The sequence below is a fragment of the Oncorhynchus mykiss genome, chromosome 27, assembly GCF_057628025.1.
Source record: "Oncorhynchus mykiss isolate SJ-2025 chromosome 27, ASM5762802v1, whole genome shotgun sequence".
In the NCBI taxonomy this organism is placed as follows: domain Eukaryota; kingdom Metazoa; phylum Chordata; class Actinopteri; order Salmoniformes; family Salmonidae; genus Oncorhynchus; species Oncorhynchus mykiss.
The window spans coordinates 13,699,327-13,718,874 of NC_143048.1; the positions used below are offsets into that span (position 1 = coordinate 13,699,327).

The 19,548-nt window shown below is 43.9% G+C and overlaps 1 protein-coding gene across 1 annotated transcript; it reads left to right on the forward strand.

Annotated features, from left to right (window-relative positions):
- The first annotated feature begins 7,608 nt into the window (after positions 1 to 7,608).
- Positions 7,609 to 19,478, forward strand: LOC110507566 (F-box only protein 46). The gene is made up of 2 exons (XM_021587632.3): positions 7,609 to 8,073; positions 16,105 to 19,478. The coding sequence occupies exon 2, from the start codon at positions 16,221 to 16,223 to the stop codon at positions 18,240 to 18,242; it is 2,022 nt and encodes a 673-aa protein (XP_021443307.2). The 5' UTR covers positions 7,609 to 8,073; positions 16,105 to 16,220; the 3' UTR covers positions 18,243 to 19,478.
- Positions 19,479 to 19,548: the final 70 nt, after the last annotated feature.

The window sequence follows — 19,548 nt, forward strand, 5'->3', positions numbered from 1 at the left end:
TCGCAGGAATCATGGTCACATGCAGTGGTCATACACATGTAGGCAAACAGGCAGGTAAATCAAAACTAGGACTGGTGGCTATAACTGGATCTCACAAACAATCTAGGACAAGGCTTAGTAGAGTCAAAACAAACAATACCTCACAAAGGCACAAACTGAATGAACTGAACTAAATAAGGAGCTGATGAGACCAGGTGAGTAACTAACACAGGCGAAATCAATAAACAAGAATGAAAGACAGGGCTACGTTCAAGAACACACAGAAACAGGGCTACGTTCAAGAACACAAAGAAACAGAACACAAGGTTGACTAAGAAAATACAGAACCTTACAGTAGGGCAAATTTGGCCGCTTTCCAGTGGTAATGAAAATACACAAAAGATCATAAATATTTTGGCTACATCTAATTCCAAGTCTCCAATCTAAAGCACTTCAAACCCAAGAGCTGAGCCCAGAAACGAGCCCTTTGTCAGCTGGTGTTGGACCTCACCAACCAAGCTGACACCAGTACTGCTCCAAAAGAAATAATTCCAATAAACTAAATCATGTACCAATCAAGGACTCACTTTACAACATTGGAAAACAAAACAAAATCCAAAAGTCGTATAAATTGCTATTTGGCCCTAAACAGAGAATATGAATTGTCTGATTATCTCTACTCTGTCAGAAATACGAAGCAGAGACAGATCCTTACCAAGTACAGGCTGAGTGACCACCAATTGGCAATAGAAACCGGCAGACATAAAAAGACATGGCTACCCAAAGAGGAGTGTGTATGTGGTCACTGCACATCAGGGGAGGTAGAAACAAAGATGTACTTTCTCCTTTACTGTGATAAATATTCCTCACCAAGAGTTTCACTATTTACAGAAATTACTAAATTTATTCCAAATTTTAACTTACTAAATCCAGAGAAAAAAGACAAATAGAATAATAACACCTGCATAGTAAACAATAACTTAAGTATTGTTATTACTATTATTCCAAATAGTAGTGGTATGGGTAGTAGGGGTGATGGTAGTGATAGCAGTTTAGTGACGGTAGTAGTAGTACTGATGTAACGGTGAGGATGACAGTTAGTTATAAGTTAGGCATAGTTTCATTTTCCATTTTTAGCCATTTATATATTTATACTATTGACTGTTAACACTTTATTGTTGTTATTTTGTCTTATTATTAACTACCATTTTGTCACGATGTATGGAGGAGACCAAGGCGCAGCATGGTAAGCGCACATACTTCTTTAATTAAAGAAACACTGAACAAACAAAATGAACCGTGACGCTAATATGGCTAGTGCAGACAGGCAACTAAACATAGACTATGAACCCACAAACTACCCAAGGAATATGGCTACCTAAATATGGTCCCCAATCAGAGACAACAATAAACAGCTGCCTCTGATCGAGAACCGATCTAGGTAACCACAGACATATAAAGTCCCCATGACAAAGTCCCCATGACATACAAAAATCCCTAGACAATGAAAAAACTAAACAAACCACCCTCATCACATCCTGACCTAACCAAAATAATAAAGAAAACAAAGATAACTAAGGTCAGGGTGTGACACATTTTATATTATTATTTGTTATTCATTATTATTTTATTACAATATATATTGTATACATTGTTGCTTTGGCAATATTGACGCAATGTTTTTCATGCCAATAAAGCAGCTTGAATTTGAATTTGAATTTGAGAGAGGAAAACAAGCTATGTGCACACTGGCCACAAAATGAGGTGGAAAGTGAACTGCACTTCCTAACCTCCTGCCCAATGTATGACCATATTAGAGACACATTTCCCTCAGATTACACAGACCCACAAAGAATTCCAAAACAAATTCATTTTTGATAAACTCCCATATCTATTGGGTGACATACGGCTATACTCGGCCTTGTCTCAGGATGGTAAGTTGGTGGTTGAAGATGTCCCTCTAGTGGTGTGGGGGCTGCGCTTTGGCAATGTGGGTGGGGTTATATCCTGCCTGTTTGGCCCTGTCCGGGGGTATCATCGGATGGGGCCACAGTGTCTCCTCACCCCTCCTGTCTCAGCCTCCAGTGTTTATGCTGCAGTAGTTTATGTGTCGGGGGGCTAGGGTCAGTCTGTTATATCTGGAGTACTTCTCCTGTCTTATCCGGTGTCCTGTGTGAATTTAAGTATGCTCTCTCTAATTCTCTCTTTCTCTCTTTTTTTCTCTCTCTCGGAGGACCTGTGCCCTAGGACCATGCCTCAGGACTACCTGGCATGATGACTCCTTGCTGTCCCCAGTCCACCTGGCCGTGCTGCTGCTCCAGTTTCAACTGTTCTGCCTGCGGCTATGGAACCCTGACCTGTTCACCAGACAGCAATGTCTTTGAAAACATCCATACAGTTAGCATCTCAACCATTAAGGAGCTACGGTACCCGTATGTACAGGTAAAACATATATCTATGTAACTACTTTACAGCAACATTTTATAGTGATACATAGTACAGTAATCATAAACTGCACACATTTCCATTGCTGTGGAAGGAACATGCAATATATGTACATTTTATGTCACTCTTCCTTACCAAAACAAATTCAACTGTGTGTTCTGGGATATAGCGTATAATGGAGTTGGAATCAAGTGAACCCTCTCACAAATTTGTATACGTGGATGAGGCTGGCTTCAACCTGACCAAATGCAGAAGGCGGGGTCGGAATATCATCGGTCACAGAGCTACTGTGGATTTGCCAGGCCAGCAGGGAGGAAATATCACCATGTGTGCTGCTATTTCGGAGCATGGTGTCCTAACCCATATCCCCCATATAGGGCCATACAACACCCAGCATCTACTCAACTTTTTAGAGACCCTCTACAGGGCTCTCATCCCTAATGATGAGAGGGGTCTGTTTAGAGAGGATTTGCCAAAGTATGTGGTCATTTGTGATAATGTGAGTTTTCATCGATCAAACATCATAAGGCAATGGTTTGTGACCCACCTGAGGATGCTCATAGAATTCCTCCCACCTTATTCACCATTCCTTAACCCAATTGAGGAGTTATTTTCAGCATGGAGGTGGAAGGTGTACGATCGTCAGCCACACACACAGATGACCCTGCTGGCTGCAATGGATGCAGCATGTGAGGACATCACAGTAGACGCCTGCAGAGGATGGATAAGGCATTCCAAAAGATTCTTTCCACGTTGCATTGGAAGGGAAAATATCCGGTGTGATGTGGATGAGAATATGTGGGCCGCCGACAGACAGGAACGTCTGGATGTGTAGAGACAGCACAACAGTGCTGCGGGCAAAGTTGTGCCTTAGGGGTGGTTTCCTGTGTTTCTTTCTAATTTACTTTTTTTTCCTTTGTGCCCCTTGGGTTGTCCAGTCTCTTTCAATCAATAACCCACATACAGTAATATGTAAATAGTACTGGTGAAATTGATATATGCCATAGAAGTGCAGCCTTGTGCATTTTCAATACAGTAACTGTCATGCAAACTGTAGCCTAAGTTTACATCAGGTAATACTGTCAAAGTACACAGTTACATTGACAACATGCCTAAACATTTTGATGGCCTTGTTCGTTAACAATGACTCAATGACTTATCATTCTGATGACACTGACATGATCATTGGCATGAATATTTACTTTTGAGAGATGTACTAAGGCTTTTTAGTGACTGACTAGCTTTAGAAACATATATATTGTATATTGCAGTTTGTTCTGAGAAATGCACTTATTATTTTGCACATGTTAGGGATGATGTGAAAAATGCACCAAAGCGACTGAGAAAAACTGTAATAAATGGAAAGCACAATGTTCAGGGCCATACAATTTGTCCATTGTACAGTATACAGCCTACAATGCACTGTACTACAGTATTCGTTCTCAGACTTTCTCCTTCCCATCTTCAACAACCTGTTTGCTCTCTGAACTGGCTTATATTGGTTGTGTCGCATCATTTGAAACAGGTTAAATCAATTTTGAGTGGTTGTGTTCAATCAATGACATGTGTTCTCTATTTGTATTTGATTGTTGCCACTTGTGTTTACCAGTATGGATGACATGTGCATTAGAGTGCAGAATGTGTTTTGAGAATGAGAATGTGTTTAGAGTTTTGCTGTGAGATCTGCGAATTGTGTTTTACCATGTGAAATGGTTTAAGGTATTGACAACAGACTGCATAATTAGCTAAATGAGTCCAGGCAACTGAGAACTTTGTTCAGCCAATGGGTTTTAATGTTTTAGCAATTGAGAAAAACTTTAATACGATATTTGAAATGTGTCTATTCCTTTGAAGCTTGTGCGTATAATGTTTACTGTTCATTTTTTATTGTTTATTTCACTTTTGTTTATTATCTATTTCACTTGCTTTGGCAATGTAAACATACAGTATGTTCCCCATGCCAATAAAACCAGAGAGAGAGAGAGAGAGAGAGAGAGAGAGAGAGAGCATGAGGGTCTGCTATACAAATTGAAGGAAAGTGGTGTTGGTGGAAAAACATCCGACATTATAAAATCCATGTACACAAACAACACATGTGCGGTTAAAATAGGCAAAAAACACAAATTTCTTCCCACAGGGCCTTGGGGTGAGACAGGGATGCAGCTTAAGCCCCACCCTCTTCAACATGTATATCAACGAATTGGCGAGGGCACTAGAAAAGTCTGCAGCACCCTGTCTCACCCTACTAGAATCTGAAGTCAAATGTATACTGTTTGCTGATGATCTGGTGCTTCAGTCACCAACCAAGGAGGGCCTACAGCAGCACCTAGATCTTCTGCACAGATTCTGCCAGACCTGGACCCTGACAGTAAATCTCAGTAAGACCAAAAACATTGTGTTTCAAAAAAGGTCCAGTCGCCAGGACCACAAATACAAGTTCCATCTAGACACTGTTGCCCTAGAGCACACAAACACTATACATACCTTGGCCTAAACATCAGCGCCACAGGTACAGTGGGGCAAAAAAGTATTTAGTCAGCCACCAATTGTGCAAGTTCTCCCACTTAAAAAGATGAGAGAGGCCTGTAATTTTTATCATAGGTACACTTTAACTATGACAGACAAAATAAGAAAAAAAAATCCAGAAAATCACATTGTAGGATTTTTAATGAATTTATTTGCAAATTATGGTGGAAAATAAGTATTTGGTCACCTACAAACAAGCAATATTTCTGGCTCTCACAGACCTGTAACTTCTTCTTTAAGAGGCTCCTCTGTCCTCCACTCGTTACCTGTAATAATGGCACCTGCTTGAACTTGTTATCCGTATAAAAGACACCTGTCCACAACCTCAAACAGTCACACTCCAAACTCCACTATGGCCAAGACCAAAGAGCTGTCAAAGGACACCAGAAACAAAATTGTAGACCTGCACCAGGCTGGGAAGACTGAATCTGCAATAGGTAAGCAGCTTGGTTTGATGAAATCAACTGTGGGAGCAATTATTAGGAAATGGAAGACATACAAGACCACTGATAATCTCCCTCGATCTGGGGCTCCATGCAAGATCTCACCCCGTGGGGTCAAAATGATCACAAGAATGGTGAGCAAAAATCCCAGAACGCCGCCAGGGACTCAAATCCTGCAGTGCCACACGTGTCCCGCTGCTTAAACCAATACATGTCCAGGCCCGTCTGAAGTTTGCTTGAGAGCATTTGGATGATCCAGAAGAAGATTAAGAGAATGTCATATGGTCAGATGAAACCAAAATATAACTTTTTGGTAAAAACTCAACTCGTTGTGTTTGGAGGACAAAGAATGCTTAGTTGTATCCAATGAACACCCTACCTACTGTTAAGCATGGGGGTGGAAACATCATGCATTGGGGTTTTTCTGCAAAGGGACCAGGACGACTGATTCGTTTAAAGGAAAGAATGAATGGGGCCATGTATCGTGAGATTTTGAGTGAAAACCTTCTTCCATCAGCAAGGGCATTGAAGATGAAACGTGGCTGGGTCTTTCAGCATGACAATGATCCCAAACACACCTCCCGGGCAACGAAGGAGTGGCTTCGTAAGAAGCATTTCAAGGTCCTGCAGTGGCCTAGCCAGTCTCCAGATCTCAACCCCATAGAAAATCTTTGGAGGGAGTTGAAAGTCTGTGTTGCCCAGCAACAGCCCCAAAACATCACTGCTCTAGAGGAGATCTGCATGGAGGAATGGGCCAAAATACCAGCAACAGTGTGTGAAAACCTCGTGAAGACTTACAGAAAATGTTTGACCTCTGTCATTGCCAAGGGTATATAGGGTATATAACAAAGTATTGAGATAAACTTTTGTTATTGACCAAATACTTATTTTCCACCATAATTTGCAAATAAATTCATAAAAAATCCTACAATGTGATTTTCTGGATTTTTTTTCTTCTAATTTTGTCTGTCATAGTTGAAGTGTACCTATGATGAAAATTACAGGCCTCTCTCATCTTTTTAAGTGGGAGAACGTGCACAATTGGTAGCTGACTAAATACTTTTTTGCCCCACTGTAACTTCCACAAAGCTGTGAACGATCTGAGAGACAAGGCAAGAAGGACATTCTATGTCATCAAAAGGAACATAAAATTCGACATACCAATTAGGATCTGGCTAAAAATACTTGAATCAGTTATATAATCCATTGCCCTTTATGGTTCTGAAGTTTGGGGTCCGTTCACCAACCAAGAATTCACAAAATGGGACAATCACCAAATTGAGACTCTGCATGCAGAATTCTGCAGAAACATCCGTGTACAACGTAGAACACCAAACTAGAATGCTATTTGGCCCTAAACAGAGAATACACAGTGGCAGAATACCTGACAACTGTGACTGATCCAAACTTAAGGAAAGCTTTGTCATTGTACAGACTCAGTGAGCATAGCCCTGCTATTGAGAAGGCTGCCGTAGGCAGACCTGGCTCTCAAGAGAAGACAGGCTATGTGCACACTGCTCACAAAATGAGGTGGAAACTGAGCTGCACTTCCTAACCTCCTGCCCAATGTATGACCATATTAGAGACACATATTTCCCTCAGATTACACAGATCCACAAAGAATTTGAAAACAAATCCGATTTTGATAAACTCCCATATCTACCGGGGTGAAATACCACAGTGTGCCATCACAGCAGCAATATGTGTGACCAGTTGCCACAATAAACGACCAACAAGTGAAGAACAAACACCATTGTAAATACAACCCATATTTATGCTTATTTATTTTCCCTTTTGTACTTTAATCATTTGTACATCGTTGCAACACTGTACATAATATGACATTTGTAATGTTTTTATTGTCTTTTTGAACTTCTGTGAGTGTAATGTTTACTGTTCATTTTATTGTTTATTTCACTTTTGTATATGATGTACTTCACTTGCTTTGGCAATGTTAACATATTGAATGACCCTTGGTATATAAGTGCAGATATCGATTCTGCCGCTTGAGCATGCTTTTGGGGCACAGTCGATAGCACGCTGGACTTCGGGCTATAAGGTCGAGGGTTCGAGGCCTGCTCCCTGCCTGTTTTATTACAATATGTTTCCCATGCCAATAAAGCCCCTTGAATTGAATTGAATTGAACTGAATTGAGAGAGATGCGGAGGAGTGAGACCTAAGAAGGGGGGTGAGTGGGGCCATATATGCCATATATGGGCACACCATCGACTCTGCCTTGCTATTGGCTGTGGGCCTTGTGCAGCTGCCTGTCAACAAGATGGCCTTCCTCTCCACGGATGTTCCGACTCCGATTATTTTGGTTGTTCAGAGAACATACCGTAAAGGTCAGCCTGTGTCAGCTCTGAAAAGGTAGCCAGATGAACGAGGAAGAGTGTGAAACAGGATCAGTATAGATAGGTTGTGTACAATTGAAAAACGGACAGTAGGCTTCGATATTAACATTAGGTTGATATTGGAAAGTACTCTGCAGCCAGATAGCTAGCTAATTTACGTGGACAAGTAAAAGATAACCCGAGTCACCTGCACCCCTATCCTTGCTCAATCTGATTCATCGGTCGGTTGTTGAGTGGAAAACAGGCCTACGACCGTCGGGGGGGGCTTGCTAGTAACGTTACTGTCATCAGCACTGTTGCCGGTCAAGTGCTTGCGGATCTACAGGTAAGATGACGGAAACATGAATTACTTCACTTTAGCTGTATTTAAATTCGGGTCAAAGCTAGTCAACGTCGTTAGCCAGCAACACACAATATGGGTTCCATTGCAATTTTGTTTGGCTAGTCAGCACACAACGTTACACCCCTTAATGCAGTTGTCTAACTCGTTTTATTTTCGTCAAAGACGATCTGTTGGTGCCTATCAGTTAGCCGCGCCTTGGCGAGTGTTTGTAACATCAATGTAACAACGAGATTGTTGTTGGCCTTTTGGGCTATAACGCGCTAGCTAACTTAGACTAGTTAGATAGCCAGCCAACGTTAACTTTTTAACGTTAAGCTAAACTAGCAGCTAAGAAATGAAGTTGGTTAGCGAACGTTACCTAGCTAACATGAGTGTTTAACGTTACCTCTTTGGCCTGCATATCATATAGTTGCTAGTTAGCATAAGTGATTATCAGAACTAACCTAACGTAAGCACACATTAGTTAGCTAGTTAACCAACTTGGTTTATTAATATGGACCTCGGAGGTGAACTTAGTTAACGTTACTGTAGTTGTAAGAATAGTTCAACCACACAGGCTGGATTTCTGTTTCGTCCTGTTCCTAGCTAGATTGCGCAATTCTTGTAAAATTGTCATTTTTGCACATTTCAACTGACCATTTGATCAGCGTTAGACAACTGAATGAACACCAATGAGCATGTCAATAATTAGTCCTTGGCTAATCATGGTTACCCATGCTGACCACCTGTAAGTTACAACCTAATGGAAATGTGCCTTTCAATTCTGAAGGCGCTTTGTTTATAGCTAGAGTCCATGTCACCTGTACTTCCTCAGTGCAGTACCGTTTCTGTCTATTTTGTTTTTTCAGCTTCTTGATTTAGCATTGGCTAGGTGACCACGTTTTCCAAACACTGTTAAATATCTACTCTGAATTAAGATTCAACAATGTCTGCAGAAACAATGAGGTGTCAGCTATGACACCTTGATATATTTTGGTTATTAAAAAATATATTTTGGTTATTAAACTACAGTATGTGAAGTTGATTTAGAATTGCGTTAACAGAATTTCATCATAGGTCCCTGATCTGTCCTACACATAAATAAATGCATCATTATGGATATTAAGGTGTTGTATCCTAAATAGGCACACAAATGTAGAAATATGCATATTTGGGTATTATTCTACACACTGGCTATTTTAATGAGACCAAATTTGGTTGGACTGGGACAAATCTGAACCAGTCACTGATGTCTGTTTCCACATTTGCCCTCAGAACAGCCTCAATTCGCCAGGGCATGGACTCTACAAGGTGTCAAGTGTCAAGTGTTCCACATGGATGCTGGCCAATGTTTCCCACAGTTGGCTGGATGTTCTTTGAGTGGTGGACCATTTTCAATGCACGCAGGGAACTGTTGAGTTTGAAAAACCCAGCAGCGTTGCAGTTCTTGACACAAACCTGTGCGCCTGGCACCTACTTCCATAGCCCTTTCAAAGGCACTTAAATATTTTAGTAGTTCAGCACAGTACATTAGTGTACTCTAGTGTGCTTTACTGTGTACTGAACTGAACTCTATTCTACTCTGCTGTACTGAAGTATACTGTACTCAACTTTTTGTGTTGTGCTCTGAAAAACTTGTGAAACATAGTCTGGACCAATCATGGATGTCTATTTGTGCTATAAAAAAAAGGCCGGTCTGGACCGGACCAAAAATGAATAATCTGTGGGCGTTAATCTTTTCTCAAAGACAAAATAAGTAATCAAACTACAGGATGAGCACCTTTGTTGTTGGTGAGCTGGTATCTGTTATTCAACTGAGAACTAGGCCTATACATCTTTATTTTGGTTCTTTAGAATCAGAAGTATTGAAATGGAAAGCCTTTGGCATGAAGATGCCAAAAATATTAAATAGTTAAGTTCCAGGGAACATCCATTGATGATCCTGCTTGGTTCAGCCTAAAATCCTCTCAGAATAGCCTGTGTATCAGTTTTGTAATGACAGGGTTTGTATTCCAATGTTTACAGATAAACAACAATTCACCATTTTGGCAACCACTGTCCTGGCCCTTACAACCAACACTATTTGAGTAAGGGGGTGGATGATGAACTCTTGGTTGAAGCCAAATGGTGGAAAGAAAAAACTGATGAGCTATAGTTTAAAAGGAGTGCATCGATATCCATTGCAGTTCAATGCAGTTCTGTTCACTACCAGAGAAGCACAGCTGACAGACCAAACACTTCTATAGCCAACTTGTCTGCCTGACCTTCTCTTGACGAAGGCACTCTGGGTTCATTTTATCGGGGATGGGTGGAGTCCATTGTTCTTGTAGACGAGCATCATCAGCCTCACCTGCTGCCCGGGCTACTGCTGTATTGTCTCTGCAGGCGCAGCCAAGGCGAGCGCCATTTATCACCTCCCTGCATTGTCCACCATTCCCAAAGCCTCTGAGAGGGAGTATAGCTCTAGAGGTGAATGAGGGGCCTGTCTGAATTATCTGAGGACAGCCTGGAATTGGAAGAAGAAAAATGTGTTTTTTGTTTGTTTGAAAGGTCCTTCCCTGTTTACTGTGCCTAAGTTGTCTTTTCAATATGACATTTTCTCTGTAATAGGAATGGTGTAGTGCTGAACATTCCTTCAATGCCTGAGACTATTCTAACAGTGGTATTTTAGTGGGCGCAATGTTTTCGAATGCTCCAGATAGAAACTCAAGTTTTAGAATTGACATTTTATTCTGTGGCTGTCATGTGGCCAATTGACAACTGTTTTGTGTCTATACATTCCCTGGTTAATCTGGACCATTGTGTTATGATGTTGAGCCTGCTGAATATCCTCCAACAGAAAGCCTCTGGATTGTTTGAGCGAGGTCATGATGGAGGAATGAATCCTCCTGCATTGGTGTGTGTGTGTAGTTCAGATGTCGGACAACTTGGGGAGCCAGTGAGAGACGAGCCTCTGGCGCGGCACTCAGCGATTTCTGTACTGCTGCTGGGCATGGACAGGATTTGGTGGATTATGCAAAAAGATTAAAACCAGCCTTAATTTGCAGGAATTGTTTAAAATGAGAAACGAAAACGGCATTATCATTGCAGAGGTTTTATCATCTGTCGGAATTAATTCTTCATGGATACAGGTTGTCGGCAACATCAGGGCCATGTTTTGGCCCATGGATATCATTCGAATACAATGAATGGACTTCTCGTCTCATGTCCTCATATTTTATGTGGACTTTCTCGTAAATTCAGGCTACTCATTACCTGCTATTAAGCCAGTATAGATGTCTTTAAACATCTTGTATATGATGGGTCTCCTTGCAGAGTTCAGCTTTGTTTAACACCTGGTATGGAGACAAGTGTAAAATAGCTAGCCTATAGGCTACTAGGCCTGTCATTAGTACTGCATACTGCATGCCATCTATTTCCATCGTAGCATTTTACTATCACCTGTTCATCGGCCACCTTATTTCCTAATTAAATTACAGGGTAAACCGTCAAATAGCCTATTAATTGACAACGAAGACTACAGCATGGATTAAAGCTATTGACTCTGGATAACTGGTAGTGGACTCTTCCATCTTTCCATCTTCTGAAGCACTGTTGGCTGGCTGGCTCTGAATAATAGATACTGGTCAATGGAGGGAATCTGACTAGAGCCATTCAATCATGCACTGGCTGCCACTCACTGCCTCTCTCTCACTGCTTCAGGAAGTGCCTGTTTTAGTCACAAAGATGGACTGACGCTCACTGTCCCTGTTACGCCATCCAATCTTTTTATCGGTAGGGTGGTGGCCCAGGGATGTACTTCATACAGAGAGTAATCTGCAGGCTCTTAGCTGGAGCTGTGTGATTATAAAGCCCTTAACCAGCCCAGGAGTAGTTCTGGCCTCTGACGCGCACACACACAAACAGCCTGGGTAGCAGACTAGTCAGACATTCCTATTCAGCTGAAGGTACACATTTCATATTATCATGCTTACAACTGGCGACAAGTATAGATAGGCCGATATCTAGCCTATGTTTTCCTGGTAAGAGTCGAGAAAATTAGGTGTTATACTAGTGCTGTCTGTCTCAACTTGTTTGGGATCACAGGATGGAAAGAGTGGGGCTTGTTCAGTCTTTTTACTTTTTTTTTTTTTTTATATATACAGTTGAAGTTGGAAGTTTACATACACCTTAGCCAAATACATTTAAACCGTTTTTCACAATTTCTGACATTTAATCCTAGTAAAAATTCCCTTTCTTAGGTCAGTTAGGATCACCACTTTATTTTAATAATGTGAAATGTCAGAATAATAGTGGAGAGAATTATTTCAGCTTTGATTTCTTTCATCACATTCCCAGTGGGTCAGAAGTTTACATACACTCAATTAGTATTTGGTAGCATTGATTTTTAAATGGTTTAACTTGGGTCAAATGTTTCGAGTAGCCTTCCACAAGCTTCCCACAATAAGTTGGGTGAATTTTGGACCATTCTTCCTGACGGAGCTGGTGTAACTGAGTCAGGTTTTTAGGCCTCCTTGCTCTTAAATACTTTTTCAGTTCTGCCCACAAATGTTCTATAGGATTGAGGTCAGGGCTTTGTGATGGCCACTCCAATACCTTGACTTTGTTGTCCCTAAGCCATTTTGCCACAACTTTGGAAGTATGCTTGGGGTCATTGTCCATTTGGAAGACCCATATGCGACCAAGCTTTAACTTCCTGACTGATGTCTTGTTGTTGCTTCAATATATCCACATAATTGTCCTACCTCATTATGCCATCTATTTTGTGAAGTGCACCAGTCCCTCCTGCAGCAAAGCACCCCCACAACATGATGCTGCCACCCCCATGCTTCACAGTTGGGATGGTGTTCTTCGGCTTGCAAGCCTCCCCCTTTTTCTTCCAAACATAACGGTGGTCATTATGGCCAAACAGTTCTATCTTTGTTTCATCAGATCAGAGGATCTTTGTCCCCATGTGCAGTTGCAAACTGTAGTCTGGCTTTTTTATGGCGGTTTTGGCTTCTTCCTTGCTGAGCAGCCTTTCAGGTTATGTTGATATAGGACTCGTTTTACTGTGGATATAGATACTTTTGTACCTGGTTCCTCCAGCATCTTCACAAGGTCCTTTTGCTTTTGTTCTGGGATTGATTTGCATTTTTCGCAGAAGTACGTTCATCTCTAGAAGACACAACGCGTCTCCTTCCTGAGCAGTATGACGGCTCATTGAACAAGCATGGGAAGTAGTGTTTAAACCCTTTACAATGAAGATATGTGACGTTATTTGGATTTTTACGAATTCTTTGAAAGACAGGGTCCTGAAAAAGGGAAGTTTGTTTTGTGCGCCTATGCAAACTCAGCAAAACCATCATTGCTGTGTTCCAATGGCACATTGTGTTAACTAATCCAAGTTTTTAGCATTTTTAAAAAGGCTAATTGAGAATTAGAAAACCATTTTGCAATTATGTTAGCACAGCTGAAAACTGTTGTTCTGTTTAAAGAAGCAATAAAACTGGCCTTTAGACCAGTTGAGTATCTGGAGCATCAGCATTTGTAGGTTCAATTACAGGCTCAAACAAAATGTCCAGAAACAAATAACTTTCTTCTGAAACTCATCAGTCTATTCTTGTTCTGAGAAATGAAGGCTATTCCATGTGAGAAATTGCCAAGAAACTGAAAATCTCTTACAACGCTGTGTACTACTCCCTTCACAGAACAGCGCAAACTGCCTTCATTGTCTAATTGCTGCAAATAAATCACTACTAAAAGACACCATTTAAGAAGAAGAGACTTGCTTGGGCCAAGAAACAGGAGCAATGGACATTAGACCGGTGGAAATTTGTCTTTTGGTCTGGAGTCCAAATTGAAGATTTCTGGTTCCAAACGCTGTGTCTTTCTGAGATGCGGTGTGGGTGAATGGATGATCTCTGCATGTGGCGGTGCTTTACTGGTGAAACTGTTGGTGGTTTATTTCGAATTCAAGGCACACTTAACCAGCATGGCTACCACAGCATTCTGCAGCGATACGCCAGCCCATCTAGTTTGCACTTAGTCCCACTATCATTTGTTTTTGAAAACCTTCAAGGCGAGATAATTTAGTCAGGATGGTGGAGCGGTCTAAGGCGCATCGTTCAGTTCGCAGTCTCCCATGGAGGCGTGCGTTCATATCCCACTTCTGACAGTCATTTAACAAGCATTTCACTACACTCGCATTAACATCTGCTAACCATGTGTATGTGACAAATAACATTTGATTTGACCCAACACACCTCCAGGCTGTGTAAGGGCTATTTTACAAAGGAGAGTGATGGAGTGCAGCATCAGATGACCTGGCCTCCACAATCCCTCGACCTCAACTAAATTGAGATGGTTTAGGATGAGTGAAGAAAAGCAGCCAAGTGCTCAGCATATGTTGGAAAAGCATTCCAGGTGAAGCTGGTTGAGAGAATGCCAAGAGTGTGCAAAGCTGTCATCAGGGCAAAGGGTGGCTATTTGAAGAATCTCAAATGTATATAATATTTTTGATTTGTTTAACACTTTCTTTGGTCACTACATGGTTCCATATGTGTTATTTCATAGTTTGATGTCTTTGCTATTATTCTACAATGATGAAAATAGTAAAAATAAAGAAATCTTGTGAGTAGGTGTTCTAAAACCTTTGACCGGTAGTCTGTATATAAACATTCTAAAACCTTTGACCGGTAGTCTGTATATAAACAGTACCAGTCAATGTTTATGCGCTTCAGCACTCGGCGGTCCCGTTCTGTGAGCTTGTGTGGCCTACCACTTCGCGGCTGAGCCGTTGTTGCTCCTAGACGTTTCCATTTCCCAATAACAGCTCTAGCAAGGCAGATATTTTTTTGAAAAGGTGGCATCCTATGACGGTGCCACGTTGAAAGTCACTGAGCTCTTCATGAAGGCCCTGTGTATGTGTAGACACCTCTAACCTCTTCACATTAGTGGATTTGGCCTTTTCAGCCACACCCATTGCTGATATAGATATATATCACGTGCACTGTGACTTGGTTTCTGAACTGCCTAGAAGCTGATTTGCCTATCATTTGCTGTGCTCTTGCTGTAATGAATGGCTAGAAGGTGAAATTTGATCCAATGAGTCTCACACCTTCCATAGCGGTTGCTTCTGAATCAGCATGTCTCACAAATATTTTTGTTCACTTTTATACGTTATGTTTTTGACAGGGTCGTCATACGGAGACTAGGGTGTATTTTACAGATGAGCCCTACATGTATCAGACACATAAAATATACGAAATTACAAAACCATATTAACAGACACCATCAGAGGTCTAAATGTCTTGAAACAGTCTTGCGCCACTTGTTCCTCTTAAGCCCCCAGTGCCACATTTTTGGCATGGTAACATGTAATGGCACGGGCACCCTGCGTAAACGCTTTTCCTGCAGGCCGAGGCCAAGGTCCTTTACTCTCTCAACATCAACTCCACTACTCTCCCCTTCTAAAAATAGGTTAGGCATATGCCTTCCTTGCTTCCTATTAGGCAGGTCCTCTTTGAAGCGTCAGGATGGGGATCCATTTTCCTCCCCTCCTTTATATCTCCTTTCATCTTCCCCAGACAACACAAGTCCCCGAAATGGAAGCCTTTAATTAGATTGAAAACCTTCAAGGCGAGAGAATTTATATTACAGTGAGCGTATGTAATGACTAATTGAGTTTAGCTGTTGAGGCTGTCTGAAAGCATGAGTCTTCCTGACTTGTGCACTGTGACCTTTTGTTTCTGAACCGCCAAGAGGCTAGGAGCTGATTTGCTGTGCTCTTGCTGTATTGAATGGCTAGGAGTTGAAATAACCTTCCATAGTGGTGGCTTCTGAATCAGCATGTCACAATTAGATGAGGTCATTTTAGGGACTTAATACTAATGCAACATGTAGAATGCATGGGAAGAAAGTCTCCCTCAAATTACATTTTTAGAAGATGTGTAATGAATAACATTTGATGAAATCTAGCCCCCGGCTAGATGACCTATGATGGTGAATATTGTAATACTGCTCCTGTAATAAAACTGCTCTCTCTTCCTTCAGATTGTATGCCCTCTTCCTGTGACGGTGCCTGCTGTCTCGCACAGAGAGAATGAGTAACGTGGTGCACAGCAGATGCCCAGCCTAGACGCCGCCGATATGCTTCCCTCCGGCCCGTGATGGACCGAGACACCTTCTCCCACATCCGACTGTGGTGCCCACGCCCCTTTGGCACCTACTCCCAGAACAAGCCCAGAGGTACAGGGGGCAGTGGGGCAGCCCCCTTCCTCTGCAAGGCTGACACTGCTGGGCGCACGTCGCTGGAGGTCGGGGGAAGCGTGGATGGCCAGGAGGAGGAGGAGGATGCCGGCTCCGAGAACAGTCCCCCAGACGCCGACCCGGCCTCGGCACTGCAGGCTCCCTCCACCCCTCCCGGCGCCACTCAGATGGAGGATGGGAGGGTGCTGCTGGACACCTGGTACGTCATCAAGCCAGGCAACACCAAGGAGAAGATTGCCTTCTTCGTGGCCCACCAGTTCAGTGGGGTGGGCCTGCCTCGACCCAGCGCCATAAAGGTGAAAGGGAACTGGGCCACGGATTGCACTAAGGCCAAGCGTAGGCGGCGCTGCTCCTCCTATGACCCCCCCGCCCGGGCCCAGACCAACATTATCCCCGCCACCCCGCCCCCAGAAGCCTCCACCCCAGAGGCCATCCAGGGAGTGAGCGAGACTGACCTGCTGTCCGTTGCTGAGATGGTGGCCCTGGTAGAGCAGCGTACAGCCATGGCCTTGCAGGGCATGGTGACCCAGGAACAGACTGCCACAGAACACCCCGGACACACGCTCCTGCAGGGCACAGTCTCCGACCCCAGCCCCATGGTGTTCCTGTCAGAGAGCCCTGACCCCCCACGCGGTGTCCTGGAGGAGGAGGAGCAGCAGGAGTCGCGGCGTGTGGCTAAGGCCATAGCCCACTTTGAGTCCCAACATCAGCTCCTGGAGAACACACTGAGGCCCGTGTCGGGCCTGGACTCCCCCAGGGAGAGGGAGCGGAGCGGGGACTCTGGGCCCACCCACGGCCGAGGTGAAGTGAGGATTGCCTTCCGGGTATCCAGCCTAGATCCTGGCTCACAGTCAGAGCCCGCAGGCCGGCCCCGCTGCATGTTCATGAGCTGTGGGGGAGGAGGGGGCCAGGCGGGGGCCCGAGCCAACGAGAAGATCACCTGTGATCTTTATCAGCTGGTCAGCCCCACGTCACGGGACCCCAGCCTGCTGCTGTCCGGCTCTCCAAAAGCTGACCCCCATGGGGAGAGCCATACAGACCGGCCAGCCTCCAGCAGCCCGGACCCCAGCCAGGAGCTCGGCTCTGGGGAGAAGAAGTCTGTGGCCCGGGAGAGGGTGACTGGCTTCCACGTAGAGGTGGTTGTCACGGGTGCTGTAGACCAATGTGTGTTCTATGGCAAGGACAGCACAGAGAATGTGCAAGAGGAGACTGTGTGTTTCGCCATGCCCAGTGGGGTCAGCCCTGCCGACGGCTCAGAGGACCCCCCTCCAGGCCAGCTGTTCTTCCTGCAGCCCCAGAGAGGGTCTGATGAGGACAGTGGCACCGGCAGCAGCAGTGGAATGTGCTCTTTGGACTGCACCAATAACAATAATCCTGCTGGGGATGCTGCTGACCGGCCGGACTCCCCCCTGGCCGGCGTGGAGGACTGCTCGGACCCCTCTCTGTGCCGTCTCTACCGCCACGTCTCTCACGACTTCCTGGAGATCCGCTTCCAGATCCAGCGGCTGCTGGAGCCTCGTCAGTACATGCTGCTACTGCCCGACCACATCATGGTCAACATCTTCAGCTACCTGCCCACGCGCTCGCTGGCCGCCCTCAAGTGCACCTGCTACGACTTCAAGGTTCTGATTGAGATGTACGGTGTGCCCGCCACCGACTCGCGCTGGAACCAGGACCCGCTGTACCGCGACGACCCCTGCAAGCAGTGCAAGCGGCAGTACGAACGGGGCGACGTGTCTCTCTGTCGCTGGCACCCCAAACCTTACCACCACGACCTGCCTTATGGACGCTCCTATTGGATGTGCTGCCGGCGCACGGATAAGGACACACCAGGCTGCCGTGTGGGGCTGCATGATAACAACTGGGTACTGCAGCCCTGCGAGCTGGTGCAGACCCGCGCTAAGAGGGAGGACGGGAGGTAAAGGGGCCCTCCCCAGCACCCCTCTTACTCCCTCTAGACCCCACTGCCCCCTGGTGCTAAACTAAAGACCAGGGTTGGGGTTCTCTCCTGTGTTGTCAGCTCTCTCTCTGCTCGTTATCACCTTGTTCTGAGTTCTTAGCAGTTGACTAGCTCCCTACTCGGATGTTAGTACATGTGAAAACTGGACTCATGATGAGTGGGCCCATGTTGGTGGTATGGTGCTGCATGGGGCCTGATGCTCAACGTTTCTGCCTATTGGTCAACTGACAGTCGTGTCCTAGCCATGCTGTCAATGCTAGAGCTGACCTCAACTTTACTGACCAGAGGGCCAGCCACTGAAAGTTTAAAGGTCCAATGCAGCTGTTTTTATCTCAATATCAAATCATTTCTAGGTAACAATTAAGTACCTTACTGTAATTGTGTTCAATTAAACTGGTCAAAATGAAACAAAAATATAATCTTGGTAAAGAGCAATTTCTCAAGCAACAATTTTTGATAGGATTGTATGGGACTGGTCTGCTCGGGAGGGGAAAACTAGCTGTTATTGGCAGAGAGGTTTGGAACTCTTTCTTATTGGTCTGTTAACAAATTTACTACCCGTTGTCACCGGGCAGGCCAAAATCCATCCCACGAAAATGGGCTGAAATTTCAGACTGTGTTTTTAAACCGCTCTTGAACTAAAAGGGCATTTTCACAATTGCACAGTATAATTGCAACCGCATATAAAACACAGTCAAATCACATTTTTGACTGCACTGGGCCTTTTAATGAATGAGACTAACAGTGTGGGGCAAGAGAAGGCAATTTGATGTCACTTTGTACGAGTTTTGACTGCTTGTTATCAATTATTTTAGTTTTTTGGTGTGTGAGCGAATGTTTGCTGTTATTTCCTGTTTTTTTTTAGGACTGTTCTCCCTCCACCTCTTTTTAGCCCCTCCCCACTAACCCCCAGTCCCAACCTGCTAGTCGGCAGAGGTCAGTCTTTGCCAAAGCCGTCGTTTGCGTCAATGCGGGTGAAAAGAAACACGGACCATAGAGCTCTCTACACCAGCTTCCAGCCTTAACCACACTGGTCCTGCTCACAATCCCTACATCTGCAAAACCTTGACAAATACAGTATAGAGAACTTTGTTCACTTGACCCCTCTGACTGGGTAGGGGAGACCACTGTAGGTTTCAGTTGTACAATGCTAATGGGAATGTGCTTCTCAAATAAACAGAAATGATTAAAACTGGAATTTGACCCTTGACATTTCCTTCTGCATGATGACCTGTGTTGGTAACATGTTTATTTTGATAGAGAAGTTG